The sequence below is a fragment of the Seriola dumerili genome, unplaced genomic scaffold (genome assembly GCF_002260705.1).
Source record: "Seriola dumerili isolate Sdu_G_001 unplaced genomic scaffold, Sdu_1.0 BDQW01000149.1, whole genome shotgun sequence".
Lineage (NCBI taxonomy): Eukaryota > Metazoa > Chordata > Actinopteri > Carangiformes > Carangidae > Seriola > Seriola dumerili.
Window position 1 is genome coordinate 10,704,688 of NW_019174404.1, and position 27,860 is coordinate 10,732,547.

At 42.1% G+C, this 27,860-nt stretch overlaps 1 protein-coding gene across 2 annotated transcripts; it reads left to right on the forward strand.

Moving 5' to 3' along the window:
* rnf144a (ring finger protein 144A) lies at nt 1-27,860 on the forward strand. 2 transcript variants are annotated; one of them, XM_022750604.1, is made up of 9 exons: nt 1-89; nt 354-616; nt 17,888-18,038; nt 19,315-19,419; nt 20,493-20,553; nt 22,308-22,524; nt 24,751-24,898; nt 25,358-25,447; nt 27,626-27,860. In XM_022750604.1, the coding sequence occupies exons 3-9, from the start codon at nt 17,904-17,906 to the stop codon at nt 27,755-27,757; spliced, it is 888 nt and encodes a 295-aa protein (XP_022606325.1). In that variant the 5' UTR covers nt 1-89; nt 354-616; nt 17,888-17,903; the 3' UTR covers nt 27,758-27,860. The 2 variants fall into 2 exon arrangements, with proteins under 2 accessions (XP_022606325.1, XP_022606324.1); XM_022750603.1 differs by lacking the exon at nt 1-89 and having other exon boundaries at nt 167-616.

Below are 27,860 nucleotides of genomic sequence, written 5' to 3' on the forward strand. Positions count from 1 at the left end.
CAGACGGGAAGCCTCGTGCGGACAAATGGCGTCCCTCCAGTAAGAAGCAGCTGATTTCCTCTGAGCACGGCAGCAGGAACAGTAGAGAGGTAAACACACCGCCCCCGGATGCCTTTAAAACAAGATAGCCCACTGCTTTACGCAGGGTTTGAGTAGCAGGCTGACGGTGGGACGTTGCGCACTCCTCAGTGGTCGAGAGCCGCTGCCCCAGTGTACAAATAATCCTACTGTCAAGCAAAACAGAGAGGAGAGTGTCAGCTGCAGCTTGTGCTTCCCTCTGCTTTGCTTATTTTTCTGCGGTGTGTGTTTTTTTTTTCTTTCGCCGATGGTTGTTGGTGTTCCTGTTTCACCAGGGCCTGATCTCAGGCGCTGCAGGCGACAGTAGCAGGTCAAATGTTTCCACCTCGACGTCGGAGGGACACATAATGAACATGGGCATCACCACTTCAGAGATATCCTCCTCTTCTTCTTCTTCCTCTTCCTCCTCCTCCTCCTCCTCCTCCTCCTTCACCGCCTGACTGGTTGGCCGCCTCTTCGTTAATCCAATTCAGGAGATCATCTTTTCCGACCTTTCCTGAGGTTACACCATCAAGACGGCGTTATCTCAGAAAGCCAGGTAAGGTTTTTGTGCTTTTATTCCATATTACACAGTGGGGGAAGCCGGAGCTCATGAGCTGTCAGTCTCAATTATGAACTGCTGTCGCATTATTTTCGCCATTTCCTCGTTTTAACAGCAAGATATCCTGTACCTGAGTCACAGCCAGCCGGCAGTAAGCGATCTCAGTGGTGACTTCGTTTAGTGGAATTGTCAAACTCCGTAACTCTTTGTCTTATTTGGGAGTAATAGTGAATCTACGACAAAGCACTAGCTTCAGAATTACATCAGTAAGGTTTTCAGTGTGTGTGTGTGTGTGTGTGTGTGTGTGTGTGTGTGTGGCCGTATTGCTGACACTTGATCAGAGTTGATGTAATTGTTGTTCCCTACAGCCTCAGATCATATTTATTTCCCGTACAGCAGCTGCAGAGTGTTGCATCTGAACTCCAAGGATAACATGCTCAGAGTGGATGGCTCCACTGAGCCCTGAAAGGTCACTCAGTGTGCCCTGCTATTTCCATTTTAAGCAGCAGGTCCCCCTCAGGGTACAGTCAGATTATAGATGTAACTATGAAACCAGGCTAGTAGAAAAACACAGTATTCCTGCAGTCCGGCTGGTGGCCAGGGCTTTGAGGTGCGTGTGTGTGTCTGTGTGTGTGTGTGTGTGTGTGTGTGTGTGTGTGTGTGTGTCTGTATGCATAGTGCATGAAATTTCCTTTCTAATGTCTTTATCTCACCTGTACACTGTGTTCTCATCTCTCACACAGTCACATCCTTTCTGGTAGGCTAACATGTTTGTGTCTTTCCTTTTCAACTAATGAAGCCAAGATATTGTCAGCATCCTGTTAAGACATTATAACCACTAAATGTCAAATGTCAATATGCGGGAGAAAGCTGGTTCACCTCAGCATGGTGTGTTCAAGTGCATGGGTTTGTCCCTGTGCAAGATTCATGAAATACATTCAACATATGGGGATGCATACATACAAGGTCGATCCTGTTACAAACCATGGCTTTCAAGATCCTGCTCATTGTGTGCTATTGATTCTCTCTCCAGTTTCATGCTTTTACTCATAATGCAGGAGTTATACATTGAAACACTTACTCTGTCTCTTACACACACACACACACGCATGAACACACATGTAGGAAACATTGTGTATTTCGCATGGAATTTCACAGATGCGCGGGGGGTGTAGTGATGCACTTTTTCCATTCTTCTCAGAGTCTTGTTCCCATTGGGGAATAAATGCATCAAGCCCGTACCCTCTGTCACAGATTTGCTCGAAACAAGAGAAAGATGTTCTGTACAAAACAGCAACACATTCTTCAGAGTGACCAGCGGCAGTCAGCCCATTCCCAGAGGAGAGTGAAGATGTGTTTACTTAAGAGTGAGAAGGAATGAGGTTATGATGCCCAGAACTTGGCGTGCCATTCCAATCTAGAGGGTTCACGCATGGTCAAAAATACACACATGTGAATGTACATGGAAACATATACATACAAAAGCTAGCACATATGAATGGCACTTTATATAGGCAAGGAGGGGGAATGATTTTTGATGTCAGCTTCACGCAGCAGAGGCCCTCTCTCAGTAAGGACATAATGTAAAAAATGAATGAATGAGAAATATAACTGCTCCATTTTGAAATAGAGTTCTGTTGAATGTGTTATTGTGATGGTGATGACAGATACAGGTTGTGCAGGAAAGTCATGCACTGGATTTGTTTTTGTTGATTCAGCTTTGGGTTGGCTTCCTTAAACTTTGACAAGACAAAGCATCTGACAGACTTGTAGTTGTATGGCCTGATGGATTACATGGATGAGAATAATACAGTGAGGTTAGTAACCGCAATATTGTCACCTTACCTGCTGTATATACTCTATATGCTTTGTGGTGTAATCAGAAAAGTGTGTCTGAGAGAAGTATCTTGGTTTTCCAGATCTGAATAAGTCTGACGCAAACGTCCAGATCCTGAAGGGAGCATCCGTCAGTGCAACAGGTAGAAGTCTGGTCAGCCCTACATCACAAATCATCACCTAATGTTAAGGAGATTAGTCAGCCTGAGACAGAGATGAGCTCGAAATGCGACACCCATTCAGTTTAAGTACACTTAACCAGTAATTAAACCTCAATTACTGTCAGTTCCTCATTACCTGTGAAGTCTTGTTCGAGTGGTTTCACTAAGCTGAGGAAGGGTCTTTAAGGGCCAGACAACACTGAATATAAAACTGCCATGGTTAGGTAACAGGGATTTCTAAAGACACTGCTGCCTCAGACATACAGTACATTACCACATTGCCTTTGTTGAATCACTCTTTATTGTTGTAACATTTACATACCCAGAGAAGAAGTCGTTTTGGTGTAATCTGATTTCAGGGGTTGTAGTCTGCCTGTCTGCAGTCAGGTTGCCAAGGATTATGCAACAGCTTAAATGCCATTTCAGCAGGGTGTTGTGAGTGTGTGTTCAGGGTGGTGCTGGTTTCCAGGTTTCCAGGTCTACTGTGTTTGTGTTTGTGTGTGCGTGTGCGTGTGTGTTTGTGTTTGTGTGTGGGGGTTGAGGGGAGGGCAGTGTACACACTAGACAGTCAACAATGCAATCACTTGAGTTCTAAATAGCTCCTGAAAATGATGTTCATTGCTCAGGGAGCACGTTAGCTCTTTGTGTAATGGCTTGTATCCAGCCAGTTAGGACCGCGTTAGGTTGAGATAGGGATTGTTATGAGAGCATTATGTGATGCTCGTGTGTGCTGTGCTTCTTCCCGACGGCAGCTTGGTATTTTGAACTGGTCTCTCAGGCTCCATTCTTCCAGACAGGTAGGGCTCATAAAGTGAGACACTGTTATCTAATAAAGGCATCACAGATTCTGCTGACCGTCTGACACTTTCCAAGATTTAGCATTTCATTGCAGCAAGCCATCAGGGGTTGAGTGAATCCCAGACAAACAAGCAATAAGCACAAGTAATTTTGTGATGAGAAAAAACTGAACTCCAAATGAACATCCATTTTATGAAATAGCACTTTTGTCTGTGAGCTCACAATTATTTGCCCATCTTCCTCAGACATTGAAACAAAGAGCCATTTCCAACAGATACTGTGTATGTGTCTGAGTGACTGTTGAGCTGCTTTCAAGCACTGATACTTTACCACCATCTATCTATACGTACTGACTGCCTAATGAGGGACACAGCCAAGAAGTGTCTAAGAAAAGCTTTCACTGCAATTCTAGATCCAGTTTTTTTTTTTTTGTTAGGTGGTGGATTTTACTGCCTCCTGCAGAAAATGGCCTGAATTTAGATGACGTAACATCAGTATGTGGAGATATTTCCAGCGCAGCTGCTGTATAATGGAGTTTTACAGGGCGAAGAAAATTCAGCCTTCTAAAACAATTGTAAAGTTCAGATTTTGGTGTCCGTCCCACATTTTCACACTGCATGGGCTTCTTTCTAAAGTTACAAATTTGGAAAAAAGTCAGGGAGAAACATTTTGCAGGAGGAGACATTAGTTTTTCCACCCACGGTAGCCTCAGTCGACTGTAGTCCAGCAACAAATCATGTTTCATGTTCATTAAAGGGGTACAACTCACACTTCAGCTCAACTGGGAATAAGCCAACCCTTTGCTCTTACTATGTCTGTCTCTATCACTGATGCTCCCCACCTACACAGGAAAACAGCAGAATATAACACGTTCAGGCTCGTACTCTGCTGGGAGTAGAGTAATGTTGGAAATCTCTAACTGAAGTAGAAGCAGATGAGTCAGGAGGTAGGCCAGGAACTGGTGCTACCAGAGGTGAGCCAAAAGCTGGTGCAACCTGGCGTGGCATAAAGCACGAGCTAATGCCATGGGGGAAGAAGGCACAGATGAACAGCACAATGACTATGTAATGTACCCATGGTCAGGAGAGATTTGGTCGCGTGACGTTCTAGCATGCTGGCATTCTTTGGACATATGCTCTTACAAACTAAACTTCCTGCTAGCGCTTTGTCTCTGACTATTACTTGGAATACAGTAACTGTCTAAGACCTGGAGATGCATTTTACTCCCCAGTGAACCTGCAGCATCATAGTTCTATCAAAATTTAACAATGAGAAAAGATATATACTTGTTATCCGTTAAGGAGCTATTTATAAGTTTTTCTATACTGTAGTTACATAGCCAACATCAGCATTAACAGCTGTTTACTTACCAGTCTAGAAGAAAGGTTGCAAGTACAGCATCAAACTTTATTCCTTTATTTGCCATGAGCTGTCTCCAGCGGTGGAAAGCAACCCTCTTGTTTTGATTCTATTTCTGTGACTTCTTTTCTTCTACTGTAGTTAGCATGCTAAAAGCTAGCTCCAGCCCTAGTCACTGTAGAGTCCAGCCCTGAAGAAGTAGCGCTGCTCAGAGGGCGTATCATAACCTCTTGTTTTGTAAATGCAATGATGGCTGAAGCTCTTGGTAAGACCGGTAAGCAAACAGCTGTTAATGCCAACATTGGCTATGTAGCAGTGGCAAACCTTACAAATAGCTCCTTAAATTTGGCGTCCTGGTTAATTTGTCGACACACAACAAACACTACAACACACAACAGAAGTGTTTCTGTTTAAAAACAATCAGCTATCCAAAAAATTGCTGAAAATGACTGCTGTCTTGTTTTTTAATAGCCAGTGAGTGCTAACTGCAGTGACAAGAACATTGTTTCTGTTGGCTGCATCACATAAAGAATGGCAGCTTAAATAAAGGTGTGTGGTGAGTTGAATGATTTTAACGTGAACCAGAAGGAATGGGATATTGGGGTAGTAACTTAATACAGCTCTGCTATGGGGTAAAGAGAGCGTGGCTGTTAATCAATAATTTTCCTGTGGCTAAATCCACTGCCAAAATGGCAGACTCTGTCGCTACCAATAACTACAATACAGAAATATTATATCTGAATGGAAATACACTGAGAAGCTGTGGAAGAATGAAATGCCGACTATAAATACACAAACCATAAAAAATGTATAAATAAACAAAAACTTAGTTTGATTTCATTAAAATTTTAAAGATTATAACTTTAATCAGTGTTCAAATGTTTGGCTTGTTTTTGTTTTTCTGTGATGTTACATGTACATTTGAAGTAATTGCCACAGGCGTTTTCAAACACAACTTTTAACTGAAAACATTGGTCATCAGTTTACCTTTATCACTGCCTGCAATGTCAGAGCCCTAGGAAGGATAATGAGAGTCCAGCTTGTCAGGTTATCTGAAAATAATAGTTTTATCAGTAATTCTGACAGTAATTTCCTCCCTTGCGTATTACTGTGAGATTTCCCAGTAAGATAATCCATTATGTCCCATCCCTGACAGTGTGTGGCTCATTAATGGCAGCTCTACCTACTCTCTAGATTTTTAAACTTGCAAAACTTGAACCCCAAAGAGGCTTTGTGTTTGCATGTATCAAAATGAATGGATTGATGTATAATATAACTTGCCTAAATATGGGCTATAAACTCTTTAATAGGGCCAAGCAGCTAGCAAAGCCCATGCACTGTAATTCCATGAGTAGAAAAGATGAAAAGATGAATACAAGCACTGCTCATGGCACTCCCTTTAAATGTGTCACTAGAGTGTTGTAATTTCTTTTTTATCACGCTTTTGATATGTAAAGTAACGTGGAGACAAATGCCTTTGGAGTGTTTCCTCTCCTCATCATTTTAAGTGGGTTTTATATCCTTTGTGTATCTGGAACAAACCCAACAACAGGACGTCAGCGCATTTCCTAAGGTCGTTTTTGGCTTCCTCCTTGCCATTCCCCTGCAAAGGGACTAAGAGACAGAGTTTTCTTTACAGTACAAGACAGCAGCTTACCAATAGCAAGTCAGGTAAGGACTGGAGGGCAGAACAGTGAGAGACAGAATGTCCTGTTGTGGTGTGGTGTGGTGTGTATGCCGTGTGAGCAATCCTTCTGCGGATTGTGAGGATGATATATTGAAGTGTCTTTGCCATTGAGAGACTGCAAGGAACAAGGAGGCAAAAGTGGGTGCATGAGATACTGGGATGACACACGAAATACTTGAGTATATACCCTTTTGTTTTGTCTGCATTGCTCTAACTCAGCGATTACTGAAATTGCTTGTGGATTGTTTGTGCCCACTGCTGGTGAGAGTGCCACCGTAACCTACAGATTAGGCTCTGAGTGGCTCTCTGTTGTAGTGGCCCTCTCGTTCTGTGACCATGAAAACTCTATTGTCCAGATGGGTGACAGCAGTCCTCACTGTGCAGCAGTCACACTTGTTAGTTTAGGACTAGCTCTGTAGTGTTCTCATGAAGGTAATTTCAGGGAAAGGATAAATCATGACTCCACTTAAGTGTCTCAGTTGTTGTACTATGCAGTCACCTTTAAAGTCAAGTGGAATGGCACATTCTGTTTTTATTACTACTTTTTTTTTTTTGGTTATGTGTAAGCTTACTGCGGATCTTGCTGTGACATGCACAGTTCCTTTTGTCTTGACATGCATAGCAACAGTTTTGTGCAGTAGCATAGTGGATTTGTCCCCTGGGCTATATGTGTGTATGTGTGCCTGCTGGTGTAGTCTGAAAGGATCTGGCAGAGAGTCTGTACATTAAAAATGAAGATATGCCAATCACACACTGTTCAACCTCCTCATGGCATGTAAAAGACATTAATTGCATATGTTTATTCAAGTGAGTGTTCAAGCCACCCCCACCCGTCTGAATGTTGTAATGAGAGCCTGTGTATGTGTGCTTTTCACATCAGTCACAGTGTCACCATACTTTCTGATTATTAAAGGATAATGCTTCCATTTTATATTATCTTCAACAATTGTATTAATCAAAAGAATGAATCCAACTAACAAGTACTGTCTGTACAGCTTTTGCCTCCATGACACAGAACTCATTTGTCTTGAAAACTTTTAAAATGGACTGAATGAAGAAGTGTGTCCACCAGTTACGTCACTTTTAGACCGACTGTGAATGCAGCTCTTATTTGTCGGTTTATAGTTGCTGCCCTCAGTGGGTGTGACCTTTTTTTTTTCTTTTAGGAGAAAGAACTGTACATTTACTACTCGGCCACCATTAATCAGAAGTATCACTGCAGTATTTTTCTAGCATTTTGTTTTGGATGGAAATTCACAAGGAATTCTAATGAGGCTTACTTCAAAGATGAATTGAAAGGTATGAAAACAACAATCTGGCAGCGAAGCCAGCAACATTAAGCAACAAAACTGAGTGAGTTTTGAAACGGTAAGTTTTGCCAGCTTATTTTTTTTTTTGCTGGAATCTGTTTTGGAAGGAAGTACAAAGAGAAGTTTGGATGGATGGATACAACTGTAAAAGTAACTTCCCATGATGACACAAGTGAGAGAGAAGTTGAGTCCAGAAATGTTCATGGCCAGATGTGAGGGGCGTTAATGGCATTAGAAAAATACTCTTTCTTAGTCAAAGCCAAGTGTATTTAAAAGAATCTTTATACTGCATAAATACAGGTAAAATTCAAGATCCACAGTAGAGATGCTAATCTGATTATTCAGTTTAAATAGGTTGTGTTGTGCATGTAAACGTAAAGACTGAAGCTGTAGAGCTGTGAGAGACAACAGATTGCCAGCAAAGTCGACCTTTTGCTCAGGCTCTCTGCATCTGTCAATAGAAATAGGCTCAGTGTGGCATGGTTGTCGCCTTCACTTAGCTTCTGAGACACTAATGTGGGAGCGTGAGCCTGTTGTCGCCGCTCACAGCCTTGTTTTAAGCACTTGTGGAATTGGATAAGATTCGATGTCTTTTGCCGCTGTCTCAAATAAGGACGTTCTTCTAGTTGTCTGATCTTGTTTTTATGTTCTTTGTTATTCTTTGTGTTGGAGAGAACTGTATGTTGTCACTTGTTCAGTACAGTCTTGTCCTGTCGTTGCCTTGAACAATAAGACCCTGTGGGCAAGAGCTGCCTCTTGCTTCAGCCTCTAGTCTGAATCTTTTGCCCTGTGCATGTTGCTCACCAGTATGTCATCGAGTGTCTGGATCTGCTTTCTTTCTTGTGAAATCAGAGCAGCAGGGTGTGTTAATCGCTGTCTCTTCTCCTCCAGGTGTTCGACATCATCCTGGGTGTGGAAATGAACTAATTTCGGTTAAGATGAAAATTCAAATGGCTTCCTACCAATTGGTAGAAGAGCTTATTTCTTCAGTGTAGACTTTTTAATACTTAAAGGAACAAACATAGAACATTTAAAATGCTACAGAATCTCATGAATATTTACACCCAGTCATTGAGTACTGCCAACGCCTCTACTCGTTTTCCTAATGGTCCACTTCAGAGGCTCACCTCTCAATTCCACCGGGGGCGTGTTTTTGACATACAGCTTCATACCCCACCAGGAGCGTTTCTGAAGTGGAGCTGCCCAATTTTCTCCACTTGATTTTTTACCATGGGTACGTAGACTACCCGTGACTTCTGGGAGAGTCTGCTTAGGGTGTTTTCTTTTGAAAATTGACCAGATGCTCTATGTTGTTTCTATGTCTGACTTCCTGCCCAGCTCGATCTGCTCTGTGCAGCTTGACTTCCATGAAAATAAATAATAAAAATAAAAAAATAGACTGGGCGCATATTTTTAGCAGAGCACAGCGCAGCGGAGAGCTGCTTCTGAAACACACTGCAGCGTGTCTGGTCGAATCACAAGCATTGTCTGGAGTGGCTGCGGTCAGCTCCAGTGGAATTCAGGGGTTACTATGGTTTTTAATTACAATTTCACATCATTTCTGACATTACCTCATGTCCTCTGACTGTCTGGTTTTCTGTTTTCTTTGCCTCATTTCACTCTTTTTTTGCACGATCACTGACAGTTACTTCCCCATCTTCCTTCCTCTTTCTTTTTTTTGTCCCATCTCACTCATCTTTTTAGTTCTGCCTTGTCTCTCTCGAGCCTCTTAGGGCAAGTGTAAGGTTTCTATCACTGGGTAGCATTCAAGCTGTGAGACTGTTCTTTCTGATGACAGACAGTGTTTGTGGTAAATGTGGTTAGAGCTGCTGGGTTTGCAGAGCTCACGAGGTTCCTCTCGCTGTTGCTACTGTTGCAAACATAATGAACACTTAGAGCCTTAAGTTGCAACTGTTGGATTGACTGCGTTTCATCACATGGTCATTTTATTCCCTCTATAGTGGAGTGATGCACCTGTCATACAGACCCTCCATTTGGCAAACACTATGAAGGTCACAGTACACTCCTCTGTCCTAGGGTTTGAGTGGTTATGCTATTTATTTCTAGGGTATATGTGCTGATGTATTATTCAGTGTGCTATTTATTTCATGCTTGTGGCTCTGTTACAACACTTAAAAGCAGTTCATAGATTCATGATCCACCTGAAGTAATCATGTTTACATTCCTCATTCACTTTTTGATAGATTAGTAGCAATGCCGTTCTTCAGCACGTCCCATCTCATTGTCACCATCAACAAACACACTCGACAAAGTAAATACAAACCAGCCTGAGCAGACTAATCACAGTCCTTGCACTGACTGTGTACTCTGACAATATTTAGCTGCATCGCTGCAGAAAAATGGCAAGAGACCAAGTAGAAATGAGGCTATGGGTTTTTTGCCCTATATACCCAAGCATGACCACTGTCACTGTCTGTCTGGCCAAAACTGCAAAACGGACTTTGACTTGCTAGGCACCATAACACACACACACACACACGCACGCACGCACGCGCACATACACACACACACACACACACACACATACACACACAGCTTCTCCACACCGCTCACAATGCCAAAATACATCTGGGTGATTGTGTAACTCCTCAGGGCATGGAAAAACTAGGCCTATCACCACTCTTGGCTACCCTCTTAGAGCTCCCCCCTCCATGTCAAGGACAGACGGTGACTGTCCCCAACTGCTGTCCCTTCACTGAGGCATGTCACTTCTCACATTCAGAGTCTGAGCTAAAAGTCCCTGTGTGTGCGGCATGGGTTATGAACGCGGGTTAGTTGATTGTCAGTCAAGAGAATAACACACTCGGTCATCCTGAGTATGCAGGTTAATGGCTGTGCACAGTATGACTTAAGTGTGGTTTCAGTATTGTATGATCTGCATCAACCTACGGCCCCTATATAGACCAGTGACCTACATTCTGCCTTGATAAACATGCTCAAAATAGACACTGGACACTAGACACTTTTATCAGTGTCATTTTCTATCATGAAACGTTAGCAGTGGCATGTCTCATAATGATCTTCTTTTAATGCTGCACCAACATAGAGATTCATATGAAGATATGCAGGTTATTCGTTTTATTGTTGCCTTGAATCTTGGTTTTGCATCTGCACAACTGTGTGAGAGGAGTCATTTACCACTGGGCGACTAATGCAGAAGATGTCGATTTCTATCCAGGAAAGGGCAGAATTTGTCCGTCAAATACAGTTTTGACCATCAGTCATGTGCTGTCATGTGCACTGTTTTTTGTAAAGCTATAATGTCTCTTTTTTATATGAGAGAGGAGATCTGTTTCCACGCACACACGTCTGTGTCCCTGGTTAAAATGGTGAAGGTAGTGAATATTGTATTCTGTGTTGGTCTCCATCAAAAAGCAAACGGTTGCGTTTAATTTGCTTGCAAGACTGAGTGTTAGCAGGGTTTACTCTCTGTTCACTGCAGTGCTCACTGTAAGACGCGGAGGATTCAATAATCCTAGTGTTGAGCAGATGTTGGTGTCTAGTGTTGGTGTAATTTGGTCCCTTCAGTGATAATATTACCAACCATGCTCTTGTAGTGTTCTTTCATGTTGTCACAGTGAGTGGACACAACAGCCTTTACAGCATGATGCAACAGAAACATTAAAAATATAACAAGTGTATACGCTAGCATTGTTTAATTATATTTGTGATTATAATAATTCATTTTTAATCGGACTGTGCTGCAACAATAATCCCGATGCCAGATGATATCACTCTTTTAATCTGAATTTAGCATTTTAAAGGTTCTTAGGGATCAGTTGATTCTCGATCACATGGCAGACGATCATTTAAGGGGCAAATGCAGTGTTCTCGCCCTAGAATCAAAAACCCCCGTTCTGATATTGACGTCCATGCGACACTGTGCTTCTGTCCATCTACAGTATGTTTTCGATAACGATGTGCGTCTGCATGCATGTCTGCCTGAGTGTGTTTGTGTGTTTCCTCAGTGATGTGTTGTGCCTGTTTGTTCCGTTGCCCAGTGGGAGCTTCCACAACAAGGTGACAAGAAGTAATCGCAGGCAGTGAAGGTGAGCCAAGGGAGCGTGGAAAACAGAGGCAATTGGCACATTGCCACTCTCCTCGTTGCTACTTCTTTTTGCTCTGTCTCTCCCCTTTTTCTCTGCAGCGGTGGACACAGAGAGGATATGGCATAGATGAGACTTAAAAGGTCCCACTAATTGGCCATGAAGAGCAGGGCTGGGCACTTGAGGGAGGAAAGGCAGGACGGAACAGGGGAGGGAGGAGCAGACGGCAGGATCACTAAGTGCTTATTACAGACCCTGAGCTCGCTCAGGCCAATAGCTCTCTTCTTTACTTAATCACAAATTACCTCTGCTGTTTTTTGTGCCATGATTTCAGATGATTCAGAGAAGTGACATGCGTTGTGAACACACTCGTGTCAGAGGGGTTGCAATTACAGCAGCAACTCCAGTGAGACAATAAGGAAATTACTGTAGCAGTGTGCGAGACAGAAATGTTGACAAGAGTAAACTTGAGATAAGATTAGGTTTCGCTGATAAGGCTCAGTCGGAACAAAGTTTGTTCACGTCAGCTAGTATTATTTCAGGGTTCTCACCACATTCATTTTGCTGCAGAAAATAATGACACAAGTGAACATCTGTTGGCTTGTCCCTAGATGTGGTTGCAGCCCTCATTCCTGCCCTGCGTCCGTATCTAGCTGAACACAGCGCAGCCCTCACTTTTCGTCCGTCATTGCGCTCTCTCCAACTTGCCTAAGTGGCTGACAGCAGATTCTTGTAAATCAGCTGAAGGACAGCTCTGTGCATGTGTTGAAAGATGTTAATACGTGCATGTGTGCGAGGAAAATGTGTGGGCTGCTCCCACTCCCAGAGTAGCTAACAGTTGTTAGCAGCTTTCTTTCACATCAGCCATAGGTGTGGTACAGAATATAAATAGAGCCTTATGCAATGCTGTGATGTGACATCATTTAATTACACACAGTAAAAACTGTCAAGCCAGGTGAAAATCTAACATTCTTACAATGTTCTGTCTCTTCCATTGGAGCAAATGACACGGTAGCCTGTGCACACTGGTGCATTGAAACCTCTAATTGAATTTAGCTCATGAATGTAAAGCCTGCATTGCTATGCAGCGTGTGGCTTCATGTTGTAGCATATGAAAATGTGCTCTCACTTGCCATCTCTGCTGGAGTCTGTTCAAGTGAGAATGTAGATTTTATTTTGTTCCTTATATGTTAGGGAGCAGCATTTATTTGAATGCAGAGCAGGGCTGGTCTCATGTGTGAACGCCGGCCAGAGTAACAGCAAAAACACGTCGGCTGCCGCATTAACAGTTTAGTGTCTGTTTCATTTTAATTGTTTCAGACATAATAATAAAAAATAAAAAAACTGGAGCTCTGGCTGATAATTGTTTTCATTAGGCGATAAGTTAATCTATCAATTAGTTTTTGAATAATTGATAATTGTTTTGTATATAATATGTCTAAAAATAGTGGAACATGACATTCACAATTTCCCAGAGCTGGAAGTGACATCATTGCTTGTTTTGCCAACCAGCAGTCCAAAACTAAAAATAGATGAAACAGCAAAAAATTCTCACATTTGAGAAGATCCAGAAACAATCACTGTTTGTCATTTTTGTTTGATTAATTCATTAATCTTGAATTCATTATTATTAACCATTAAGTTCAATTCAATTTGTTGTAATAATAAAACTAAATTGCAGCTCTGGGTAACATGAGGTGACCGTTGCTGGCTTGTACAAATGTTACCAAGACTTAACTTACAGCACTGTGCAATACCCTGCATTTAACTCATCAAAGGCATGTTTCCACAAGTCCTTTCTTAGCGCTGCTCAGTGCAATCTGAGACATTTTTTGGAAAACAGCACGGCATCCATAAACTTACTCAGCCCTGTTATGGAAATGAGGGTGTTGGGAAGCCACATTGTGCAGAAACTCCCACAGTATATAGTGAGACAAGAAATGCTTATATACTATATGTGTGTGTAAGTCTGTGTCTGGACTTGTGTCATGGTCCTTGTGAGTGCCAGTTAAAGGCTGACATCACTGGAGTGAGGTCATTTTCTGATGTGATTTTTGGGCTTGTCTGCTTTTATCATATTAATCTTATGGTACAGGACTAAATATCGGTTCACTGTCACTGTTTCTGCTGTCTGTGTGTGTATCCTTGTGTCTGTCTTGGTGTAAATATCAGTATTTATGTATGTTTTGTTTTGTCTTCTGTAGTTAACCTTTTCTTGGCAGCTTAACATATGCTTTGGCTGCAGAACAGTCTAAGCTGTAATGGGTGGTATCATATACACTGCAGGAAGAAATCCCCTTCACTTCTAGCGCCCTCAAGGACTTCTCCTCAGCCGCTCCTCCATGACCGTTTTCAACCCCTTGTTACGCAATGGATTGTTACTGCATGTGTGCATGTGTGTTTGTCTCTTGGATAGGGAGTCATTATCAGATGAATGCTGCTGTAGCCAGTTAAGCCATGAGTGGAGCCCCTTCAGACTGATGACTGACACGTGGTGACCACTGCACAGGATGCATGTTTGGCTTCTGACTCACTTCTGACTCCTGTTTAATTGATTTTTAGCTCAGCGACCTGACCTAAGACCTATAGTACTCTGGGAGGTTATATTTGAAATGAACACACCAAGAGGCACGAGAGGCCGACATGCACAGTCCCATTGCCTGGACTACACTGTTTATGTGTATGTTTGTGTGTGTTTCCGTGATAATGGACCATCTAGTTAATAATGCAGCAGAGAGATCGCACTGCACCACCTTTACTCATGAAAACTCATTTTCCCTTTGTTGCTCTCTCTCCCTCCCTCCCTCCCTCCCTCTTTCTCTCTCTCTCTCTCTCTCTCCCATCCTCAGGCTATCCTTACAAAACTATTTCATTTGTCCCCATCGACCCGGTCTGTCAGTATTTGCACAGCCAATATAAAGTCTGGGAGGAGAGAAGCTGTTCAAATGTAAGGGCGCACACAGGATTAGAAAATCATGCTCTGTACAGTGTGAATTAACTTTTGACTGTCATATTTCTTTGGCCACAGGGTTAATGGTGTTCAGTAGCTTAGACAGGGATACCGATAAAGAAACAGACTAATTTCAGACTGTCATTCAACTCATCCCCTTTACAAGTCTGAGACTATTCCTGTTGCTACATGAAATCATTATGAAATCATTATATCTCTTTTACCCCTTTCAAACTCCCTGTTAGATGCTTCACGTCGCTTTGCACATTGATAACAATCAGGTTTTTTCATTAGCAGTCAACTAAATGTGGCTCATCTGAGAAGCTGCATTTGTGATTGCGACTAAATTGTGATTTAATTACAGTATTTCTGTGGCAAATTACTTTTTTTTTTTTTTTTACGTCTTTCATGCCCTCCCACACACTTCTCTTCTGGGGGTCATGTTTGTAAGTCTTTGGCTCCATCCTGATAACAAACTGCCATTTCAGCTTCTGTCTACGAGTTCAGCACCAACATAATAGAGCGTCCTCACAGCTCAGTGATTTCCGGTCAGTGCGATGGAAGGTGGATAGATGGATGAATGCCAGGGGATTTTGAGTGAGTCAGACATTGTCTCATCTCAGGCATGTCTCATTTTTCATATTTGTCCTCTTCAGTTTTTCTCACTCTGCATTTCCTCCTCGGCCCTCCTACTCAAGACACGATGAGAAGATGCGAAGGAGGAAGAAGCGAGGCAATCAGATTTTATCAAATGAGACGTTTTTCCCAGTCAAGCATCATCTGAATTGACATCATTTAGTGACAACAGGTGCCCGGCTGAGGCATCTGAGTGAACTTGTAGCTGCTCTGTATCGTCTTTTTAGTTTTTAAGTTTTGTTGTCTAATGAAATATATTTTTCATACAGTCGCTGGAAAACGCACTTTTAGTTCACAAGTAGTTTCCTGGGTTTTTAATTTGCATCTAGATTTATTCACGCTTACGTTTTTTTTCTCTTTATTATTTAGTTTTAATTACGATCTCGTTATGTGTCGAAATAGTTGAGTAAATTTAAATTATGTTTTTTCTGCCCAATCTGATTTGGTCACTCCACTGTGACAAAATAGGAAACACATTTACAGACAATATAAATGTGTTTATTGCTGAAAGAACACACCATGGACAAGTCAAGAATCAGGGTAAAGTCTTTTGTTGACTTTTAAGGCTCCTCACGGCCTCTCTCCATACTATATATCTGACCTGTTAGTTGCATATGAACCATTATGTAGGCTGACATCCTTGAGCAGAGGTCTTTTATCTGGTCCCAAGGTGTGGCTGAAAACTCGAGGTGACAGAGCATTCGCTGTCAGAGCCATGAAGCTGTGGAACGAGCTGCCTGAGGAAATCAGGTCAGCAGAATCAGTGACCTCTTTTAAATCTCTTTTTAAAACATATTTTTATCAGAGAGCTTGCCCTTATTTTATTTGATTTTCATTGACTGTGATTTTTGCTGGCGACACTGTATTTGGTTTTATTTGTCTATTTGCTCATGACTCTATTGGAATTTGTTTTTATGTTCTGCTTGTTGTGAAGTTTTGTGCCTTGTGTGAAGCAGCTTGTAACGTGATTATTATATCCGAATTTGTGCAGCTGTGTCTTCAGTCTGTGCTTGTATTTTGACAAAACTGCAGTGTAGTCAGCGCAGCTGCAGTATCCAATAACCTATAGATTTCCAATAAAGTGGGGTATCTTTCCAACAATAGACTTCCACATAGGATGCTCTCATGTATCCTCACTGAAGTCTCCTTTGGGATTCCTTCTCTTTCCTCATTCCTTGCACCACTGAGCAGCATTAAGAGAACTGACATGTCCCTACTGATGGCCACCCAATATTTTTCTGTGCTTTTTGGGGACAAATGAATGACGAGATGTGAAATAAAAAAATGCATCATCCTGCACCCATGGCTACAGTCCCTCGCATGACTCCCAGGTTTTTTGCCTCTTTGCCACAACAGATTTGTATCCGTCTCATTTTTATTTTATTGCTGTACGGTGTATCAACTGTGGATTGCCTTTACCTAGCACCCTACTGACGTGGATTCAGTGGAACAGCCTCCTTAAAAGATTAAAAGTGTTGGTAAGAGGGGCAGTGTGAAGTGATGTCATATCTCTCCTAGACCAGAACACGCTCTCTGTCTGTTTTTCTCTCCACTCCCCTCTTTTGGGCAGCACATGTAGACAGCACAAGAGTCCATGGAGCGATCATGTGAACTCTTCAACCTCTCTCCTCCCACTTGCTGTGCTCTTCTTCTGTGCCTCCAAACAGGCAGCTGCACATTGAGGGAGACAGAACTGTGACCGGTGAAAGCAAACCGTGATCTTCTCCTCTGCCATGCGTCTCTTCTCACTCCCATAAAGGCCCCCTCCGCCTCCAAAATTCTCCTTCAGCCGGTTGCTAAGCAGCACAGGGAGAGCTTGACAGTGTTGACGTTGTGTGCGCGGGACTACTTCCTGTAAACAGCCGAGTGGGTGCTCTTTGCTCTCAGCTACAGAGGGAAGGAGCGAGTGAGACGAGACGGCCTAAAATAACCTTTTCTGACTCGCACAAAAGAGACGTGATGACGCGCAGTGATGAGGAAAGAAAAAGAAGTGTTATTTCATTCCCAGTGAAAATTTCACAGGGAGCTGAGATAGCTGATAGCTACAGGAGTTTTAGGAGCCTTTGAACTATGGTTCCTTTTTTTTTCACTGCCAGAAAGCATGAGGCTTGGAATAAAAATGAACACAGCTGACAAGGGCCATTTAGGCAGAGAGCTGGTGTCATTCTGCATACAGCAGGGCTGTTTGTGTATGTGCACACTCACTGGACACAACTCACAATGCATTTTCAGTCTGTGCTCATACCGTCATGCTGATTGTGTCACAACAAATAAAGCACTTCTTGGACTTATTATGTCAGACACAAACAAAAATGAGCCACAAATATTCTCACTTTAAGAGTTTCTTTCATCATCAGCAGGATTATGCGTATTCTTAGTCTCATTCTTTCTCAGGATGCATTTTGCTTCACTAACTGTAGCTCTCTCATTTTGCACCCTCCTCTTCCTTCCCTTTGTGTTTCAGCTCTGTGGCGGTGAAGATGACCACGGCACGGTACCGTCCCACCTGGGAGCTGGCCGTGGACCCCCTGGTCTCATGTAAGCTGTGCCTTGGAGAGTTCCCTCTGGAGCAGATGACCACCATCACACAGTGCCAATGTGTCTTCTGTACACTGGTGAGCAGGTCACTCCACAAACGGCAACAAGCTTCCTGGAGCTGTCAACTGGATGATGATTTAAGTACAGGAATTTCACCGTATTGAAATCAGTAATGGCTTCAGGATCTATTACAAATGTCACATCCTTTCTGTGTAACACTGGCCCTGTGTGAAAAGGCCAGGACAGAGGAACAGTAACACCCATTTGCTGTCAGATCTTAACAAATCCAATTCACAGATAAAGAAACAATGTCTAAAAATTACCTCTAAAAATAGCATCCACTTCCTAGAACACAGCCTGGGTGGTGGCAGTAATTACCAAAGTTCAGTTAGCAGAGTTTATTCTCGAGGTCAGCCACAATGTAAACACAAACAGGGACTGATATCTCACTTTAGCTGCTTTATTATCAACCATTTTATATTAGATTTCAATTTAAAAATGTTTGGCTTACATTTAAGAAAAGTACAGTTTACTGATACAATATATAAACATATGCCGGTGCATGTCTGTCTCCTAAATATAAATTTGAATAGATCTAACCTGTTTAGATTAGGATAGGACTGTTATTTTGTTGTTTTGTTTATTTAAACTTGGAAGAGACATCTCTGTGGCTTCCTGAAAGAGCTGAAGGTAGAGATTACATGGTTCAAATGTTACTTTTAACTTTTACATAAAGCAACAAATTATTTCCTGTATGTATGTATGTTTTTTTTTTTTTTTTGGTGCCACTAGATTGTGGGTAGTGGGAACAAGCCAAAAGCACAATAATGATATATTTTCATCTTTATAAATTTGATATGACAAATGTACACATTTCTGTCCATCTGACTAGTGTAAATCACTCTTCTTTAGCTCTGTTTTGGTTTCTACAACCTAAATGCTCACCTTCTTCACCAGCTATTTGCTAACTGTGTCTGTCTATTGTTCGGTACTGGACAAGTGAAATGTAGAGTGGGTTTGTCTTTGCTGCGCATTTGAAACCGGGGTTGAGAGTGAAACTGACCCAAAAACAGTGAAGCTGTGGGCACTAAAACCAAAACAATCAGCTGAAAGAAACTAAACCGCTCCGTAGAGCCGAGGGAAACTGTTGAGTTAGATGATAACTCTTGTGGGTTTGTCACTGCTAGCGGAAGTTTTGAGCTCTAGACAGTGACCGAGACTCTTAGGTCAGTGTTTGTTTACCAACTTTTCTGGTGCGTGGTCTGTTTGTTTTGCTTTTCTTTTTTTTTTTCATGTAACTGACTGACTGGATATTGCACTGGGTCAATGTTGTGTTTGTCTGTTTTCCCTCAGTGCCTGAAGCAGTATGTGGAGCTCCTGATTAAAGAAGGCCTTGAAACTGCAATTAGCTGTCCAGACTCTGCCTGTCCCAAAAGAGGACACTTGCAGGAAAGTGAGGTATTGATCATGAGATTTATTTGTCATTTAGTTGGTGACTGGTTGCCGATGTTGCCATGAGTGTCATGAACTTCTCTAATAGTGTCCAGTATGTCTTAGCTCCGGATTGGACTGAGACTAGACCTAAGCAGTACAGCAATTTCCATAAACAATGGTCTCTTTTTATTTTCAAATTGATATATATATATATGTGACAGTGTGCATGATTGGAGCTTGAACAACAAGCTGGCATTTGCATGTACATTAATGTACTGTATGTGCATGCAAATGTTGCACACTGGTAATGTATGTGCTTGAAATGAGGGAAAAAAACACATCACTTGTTATCGCTACAATTCAGTTTTCCCATGTTATGCATCTCCTATGAAGCTGCTGTTTTTTCCTTCCATGTGAATTAGCAGTAATTGTTGAAATGAACACATCTGCAGTTACTCTAACACCTCTGTGCACCCTCAAAGCTCAAGATGACCACTGCGCTCCACCTGCCAGTGTGTTTATTCCATGATAATGAGTGTTCCTGTGTGCCTGCCTTCCTCACGTAGGGTCAATCTGAGGGCAAAGCGCTCTTCATCCTCTAGGCATTTTAGTTGATGGACTTGCTCAGTCTTGGAAGCCCATAGGCTCAGCGTGGTTCAGCCTTATGCTTCTAATCAATCGGTGTCAGCGGCCCTTAATGGAACCCTAGCTAGTCCTGCCAGTCAGGCGAAGCATGCCTCATCCCTGTCTTCTCTGACAGCAGTGCCATCACCTTGTAATTGACTGCTCTTTTACAAAGCCCAGATACTCGTTTCATTGCCCAATAAATGAGTGAACTTAACCTTGAGTGGGCGTGAGTATGCACCTTGAATACATTCTGGCAATTGGATTCTCCTTTTCTATCTCAGAACGGGGTAAAGGGCCTTATTGGTAAGCAAGTGGCAAGTTCTTATCGTGTAGAAATTAGAATTTGACATTGTTCTGGAGTTGACATTCGCATACTGAATGTATAATTGCTTCATGCTGCTTCTGTCTATAAATATGCACAATGACCTGCTTATTTCCCTCCCACCTCTCCTCTCCTCTTCTCCCTGTAGATTGAGTGCATGGTGGCCACGGAAATGATGCAGAGATACAAGAAGCTTCAGTTTGAGAGGGGTGAGTCAGTGCAGAAACAGCCGCAGTACATCAGCGATCGCTCCTCAGTGTGTGGGCAATGACTGTCAATCGCAGAGACACGTGGATCCTCCTGTCCTCCAGGGATACTGTATTTTACCATGGCACACAAAAGCACGGCGACAGTCCTGTCCTGCACGTGTAGCCGAATTGTAGCTCGCTCTGCCTGGAATCAATCATTCACCCCCTGTGGACATTTTCGCTATTGAGTTACGCCATGGGGTCTCGGCAGACAGCTAATAGAAAAGATTTGAGCAATGCTTGTTTGCTCAGTAAATTTCAGTCTAGGTGTTGTCAAGTTTTTACTCCATATTGCTCACCATGCTGGCACTCAGAAGCAGTCAGCTGATTCAGAATTAATTGATTTCTGACAAATTCTGTGTTCAGCACCGTCCATGAAGTGCAAATAATCAAGGAGTATTCTTGTGACAGGTACTCAGGCCTAACTGTCTGATTTCTACTGTGGTATTCAATCCTGTCATCCTCATCAAACACCAGCTCCCATCAAACATAACCTACATGAAGGGGAAAACCTCCTAGACTTTTTAAAAGATTTTAATTGGATTGGTTTGGCTCTAAACGTGCAAACTGTCTGACTCTAATAGAGCCAGGTCACTAAGCATGGAGAGATATTTAAATTAAATCCTTTTTATCTCTTGCCTCAGTGTGTGGCTACATATTCAGTGTCTGCAGTTCACACTGTTTGCAGAATAAATGTTAACCTTCTGATGAAGGCTTAGATATCAGTGCTGGAAAGATAATGGCAGGTATGCGTCGCTACGCTCCATGCTGTCAATGTAGACTTGCTAATCAGTAATATTAGAGTTCCACTGCTACCGAGAGACAGCAGTAACCAAGCTGTGCTATCACTCTTTGATGGTGCTCGCCCCGCAGGTTCTCCACCTACACAGAGGCACAAACTGTACACAGAACATGCAGATCACAGCTGAAGAAGTAAGCGTGTGAACACAAAGACAAACATATAGGAACACAGTAGTGGTGGTGGTGGTGGTGGTGGGGGGGGTCCTGTAAATGAATATAAATCCTCAGAAAGCCTCAGAAAGAGCTGTTGATGCTGCCTGAATAAGGGCAGTCAGCCGTCTCATCAATGTCCCAGTCCATTCAGGCAGAACAGTTGCTGTAACCGTTCCATATTTCTCAGGCTGAGCCAAGAGTGCATGTGGAATGTGTGCTCGGAGTTCTTGGCAGAGAGGCGAGGGGAAGGAAGGAGAGGATACAAGGGCAAGTGCATCACGCTATGAACTTAAAACAGAACTGGCAAAAAACATAGAAAACTGGCCTCTTTACCACTTTAAGACGTCATAGAAAATATTCCGAAGGATTTGCCGAAGTCAACAACAAACATTTCTCTAAAAGCAATTTTCCGACATTATCAGACACAAATGTGAGCCTTGAAAAGTATAAAAATATGTATGTGTCGAAAGCTTTCAACCAATTTGCAAGCTTATCTACATTATGGTTGATGGCAGTCAATTGCACCTTCCATCCAAATCACAAAAAGGTATATTTAGTCGTGTACGGCCACACAGTCTTTAGATATCCACCTCTAAAACATCAGTTTCCACTGACTTGACGACTTCTTCCTAAATAAATCTTCTAATGAACATTCTTCTTTGTGTGTTTACGTGTGTGTGTTTGTGTGTGTGAGATTTTGGTAAACGGACACTTCATGAAAGTAACTGCCCATGACATTGGCACTTCTTTTGTGCCATCAGAGGTGCTGCTGGACCCGTGCCGGACGTGGTGCCCTTCTTCGACCTGCCAGGCCGTGTGCCAACTAAAGGAATCAGATTCTCCAGCGCTGCCCCAGCTGGTCCAGTGCGCCGTCTGTGCCCTCGAGTTCTGCTCGGCCTGCAAGGCCAACTGGCACCCCGGGCAGGCCTGCCAGGAGAACAACCTGCCCATTACCTCCTTCCTACCAGGAGAAAACAGGTACTGCTCTCTGTCTGTTTACTTATTTACTGCGCCCTGTCTGAAATTCTTGTTCTCTGAATTTCTCTCTCATCGCTTATTTTTAGACCAGATGGTATGTTTTTTTTCTTACCTCTGTGTTCTGTACTCTATGAACCATATACACTGATTAGCATATTAATACATGCTTCTCTTCTGGTGACTCATGACGGCTTTGGATGACGACAAGCAATAGCTAGAGCTGAAACAACAAGTGAATTTACAGTTAAACAATTACAGGAAATTTTGATAATCAATAAATGGTATAAGTAATTTTTCTTTAAGGAAATTTTTCCTCCTCAAATATGAATATTTGCTGGTTTTCTTAGTCTTCTGTAGTATTCAACTAAATACATTTGTGTTTTGGACTCTTAGTTGCACAAAACAAAATATGAATATGATGTGTGATGGGCATTTTTTACTTTTTTCTGACACTTTTAGGAAAGATAATTGACAGATGGTTAAAAATATCATCTTTAGTTGCAGACCTTGTGTTAGCGACTGGACACAAAATGTAATTAAAATTGCACTTGAAACTGCTGAAACATGTAATTGTCGGCATAAATGAATTGTATAAGTGATTATTAGCCCACTTAAAATGGATGTATTTTTAACTTTAAAAACATTATTGAAAATTTTAATAACCAACTAATTAAATTTAATGACTTAAGTAATACATTTTTGCTCAGAACATCAGTTAAAATGTTATACCCCAACAGTTTCCAGTTAATGTAATAATGTTTTTATTACCTCTTCAACCTTTAAAAAAAAAAGAAAAAGATGTTTCATTCCATTTTGTCATGGTGCAACAGTATCAGGCCTTGTTTGCTGATGCGCTGACTGGAAATGTTATTCATTTTCTTGGAACTGACGTAGAAATCCACGTCATGCTCACCTGACTGGAGTTAAGGACCGCTTGTCAATATACAGCAGGATTCATTCAGTGCAGCCTTAAATATAGACTGACAGCTGGTCTGGCTGGCTGTTTTGCAGCCACTGCTCAGTTTGAGCATCAGCCAGGGCTCAAGCATAAATTAATAGGCAGACATAAAACAATCTGTTGAAAGTAAACTGCAGTAGAGCAGTCTGAGATGGGCTTACTGTGCATTTTGAGAATTAACTATCTGTCTGTGAGGGTAGAGGAGGGCCTGTCCGGTGTCATATGAAGCTGACCCCTGTCTTTGTGATATCCTCTTACTCCTGAAGAGTCACTGGCTCTGCAGAGCTTTCCTCTATCAGCACAGGTTCGGGACCAAGTTCAGAGGGCACAGGGAAGGGACAGAGGATTAGCAGGAGTACTGTTAGTTGTAAAGAGCCTTGGTGTTTGACCTATATCTGTTCACTGTAAGGATGTCGTCGAGAGCTGGATTCTGATTCTTCTGTGCGCCTCAGGCCCGTTATGACTGGATAAATTCTGAACCTTCTTATTTTAATGCCCCCTCCACTATACCTGATCCAGTAGGCAAGTGTTAAAAGTTCAACATTACATTAGACTCTGCCTGTGATGTGGTTTCACTTCTTATACAACTTTCTTTTCATTATACTTAAAGTATCTTAACTCAACCACTGATTGACTGATGAGCTTTTGCTGAGGATGCTGCTAAAAAAAAAAAAACAAGGAGCTATTTAAATACTGAACAAGAATCTCATCCTCTTCCTCTCTCTAAGCTAATTTTGAGCTGTCTTTTATTCTTTTGGCCAGTTTCACAATGGCTGCCAGGTGTCAGATGAATGAACGGGTACAGAATGTGCCGTAATGCACTTAGAGGCACAGATCTATCAATTCATGGAGAATTGGCCTGGAAATGAATGGGCTTGTTTGCTGTCCTAGGACGACACCCAGAATGACAGCTACCTGCTCGCCCACAGATTTTCTAGAGTCAGCACTTCACTGAAACAGAAGAAATTGATACAGACAAACTGACACCAACAGGAGGGAAGAGTAAGAGCCTGGGAGCCATTTCAAAGGCCATTTAGTGACGGGTGCATTTTTTTTTTTTTTTTTTTAAGAAGAGTTATCGACTCCTGAACTAAAGCTGTCCACCATTTCACACAATCCTGTTCTGCCAAAGATTGTAAATATTGATTACTGCACTAAAGCAATCTCATCTCCAGCACTTCTTGCAATGTGAATGTTGAATGATTTTGGATTTGATATCAGGTATGAAATAAAAAAACACATCAAGCTTGTGTCTCTCTCCTCCCCAGCTCTTTCTATAAGAATGAAGAGGATGACGCACCAATCAAACGCTGTCCTAAATGTAAAGTTTACATCGAGAGGGACGAGGGCTGTGCGCAGATGATGTGCAAGAACTGCAAACATGCCTTCTGCTGGTACTGTCTGGAGTCCCTGGACGTGAGTGGCTCCTTTCTAATTTCTTTATTCCTTGATCTTTACTCCAATAGAGGTCGACATTATGTATTTTCCATTTGTAAAAACCTCTACAGTTTAATATTGCAATAGTATTTCCACACTGTGATAATCTTAGATGTTGACATCATTTGTCTTCCCTGTGACAGTGAAGATTTTCATTATCAGGAGACCGTAGCTTAACCTCGGTGTTGATAAGAAAGGAATAAGATGTATGTTTTTTGTTTTTTTTTAATTCATTAGAAGGCTGAAGAAAGTGACAGCTTTAGCTGAACTTGGATAAGGGTGACTTCTGGGCCGCGGTGCCTTATGTAATCGTAATTGTGTGAGCGCAGAAGACCGCAGGTCATTTAAAAAGCAATTTTCTCACAACAGCTGTCCGTGTCTTTCAGGCTGCTAATGGTCAATCTTTATCTGTATTCTGTGTATGTATTTGTCTGACAGGATGACTTTCTCCTGATCCACTACGACAAAGGGCCCTGTCGAAACAAACTGGGCCACTCCAGGGCGTCTGTTATCTGGCACAGAACACAGGTGAGAAACCCATCTTCCTCACACCCCACCCACCCCCCCCATCATCCTCTTACACTCACTCAGGTTCCACAACCCCCCCCACCCACCCCCCCACCCCCTCTCACCCCCCTCACCCATAACCACGCTTGCAGCATGTGGCTATACACATGCTGTCTGGCTCTGCCTCTTTCTCTCCCTCTGGCTCAACTCTCTCATTCAGAGATGGGCTACTATTATCTTGACAGCACAATGGGAAAAGGACAGCTTGATCCGCATGCAGCGACAAGTGTCTCGTGGTCAGTGTCCTGCTGTTTCCTACTAAGCCTATTATGTACACTTTTCACTTAAAAAAATGGTTTACATAACCAAGGTCCGTCTTTACCTTTAGGTAACCAAATCACATAGAAAGGATTGGATATGACATGTAATTTCCCACATATGAAATGAGGGATTACACATGAAGGATTAGTCATGACATGTAATTTCCCACATGATAACGTGCTTTAAACCTGTGACAGAGGCTGTTGTTCAGTTCCCAAATTTCTCCTCAGTATGTCTACTTAGCCAAATAATCTATTCATGGGTTGGCACATCCCTTGGTCCAACATACTTGTTATTTTGTCAACATTAGCATACACACTGGCATCTGTTGCCCAGTGGGGCAGGCTGAGTCATATGATTACAGTTCAGCTGGTGGAAGAGCCAGCTACAGCTTCACTGCTCTGTGTCTTTGTCTCTCTCTTGCTCTCCTCATTTCACCCTCCTCGCTCCTTCACCTAAAAAAAAAAAAGCCTCCCTCCGATTCCTTCAGTAATACCAGATGTACCGGGGCGAACCTATCTTGCAAAAAAACAAATAAACAAACAAAAAAAAACATCTTCTCCCCTGGTCTGTATCCGATGACATGGGTTCTACGTTTCAACGAGAGGCATAACATCAGTTAGAAGGAAGGTCATGTCCTAAACAAGAAAGCACAATCAGGGTGTGTTAATAAGTGCAAAATGTGCTCCACGCACTGAGCTTCCCACTACTGCACATCCTGTACAGTCACTGTAAAAAGAATAGTCAGTAATGTAGTAATGTGGTTTGTAATAATAATTAGAAACCTTGCCTGCAAATGATGCCCACAAATATGTTTCTTTGTCCTCAAAACAGGAGTGAAAGCATCGTGCTATTATAAGTCACTTCTGCATGTGACTGTGTGTTATGTATTCCATTTTGTTGCTTTGAATTTGCTGGTGTCTGGTGCCCCCATGTGGTGGACTAACTACCAATCAGAGTACACAGAAATTTTCAAATCACAAATGTGCTTACTGTCAATATATACCTTTTCCACAGACCAGCTGGAATATATCCATCCTGTGTGTCAGTTGATTTGAGAATTACATGATTATGTAGCTACACATGGGACTGTGGTTGCAACAATCACACTATGTATCAAAAACTCATTGTATATCCCCAACTTTCTCTTAACATGTTCCAACAGCAAGTAAGCAAATAATACAAACAGGAGAAAAACTTAGCAAGATACTGTATGTGGTGGTTGTATTCCTTAAGCACGGCTGTTACTGAGTCTTTGTCCAAGCACTGGATCCTGAAAGTCAAAATTAATTCCATTTTTTTTATATCGCTCTGTTTAGCGCAACTTTTTTTTTTCAGTCCCTGTAGTTTTACAAATTGTTACTGATCTGCTCCATTGCAGGATATTTTTCTTTCTTTCTTGATGTCAAATACCTGCACATTCAGCATCAATGAGTGTGATGTACATTAATAGTCAGTAGGAATAGAAACCCCACATTTTCAAGCTGTAAAAATTTCTTTTTTTTACTTGAAGAAAGTGTTAAATGGCCAAATTAATAGTAAAACATAGCTTTCTGAAGCAACAGTGCTGAAAAAGGTTTATAGTTTTAATGCACTAGGTGACCTCTGCTGGACAAAAATTGGTATTGCAGTTGCTTGGAAAGATTTCATCCCAAACCTATAGAAACAGTGAATCACAAAAAAATCACCAGTTCTTTTTTTTTTTTTTTTTTTTTTTTTTTTTTACATATATTGTCCACTACAAGTACAATTTAATTGGTTTGCCAAAACAGCTCTCTGAACCTCTGAAGGTGCCTTGTGGTATCTGCCACAGAGACGTTAAGCCCTAAAAGTTTAAATCAATGTGTTAATTATTTTTCTGTTGGTGTCTCCTTGCAGGTTGTGGGGATCTTTGCTGGTTTCGGCCTGCTCCTGCTGGTTGCCTCCCCCTTCCTCCTTCTGGCCACTCCCATCGTCCTCTGCTGCAAGTGCAAGTGCAGCAAAGGCGATGACGACCCCTTGCCAACCTAAACACGCCATAAGGGCTGGAGTGGAGAGTCGCTCCGAGGATGGGCCATCTTTTTTCCTTTTCACCCCTTTACATTGTTTTCCTTCCAGCAGCTTTGAGTGCTTC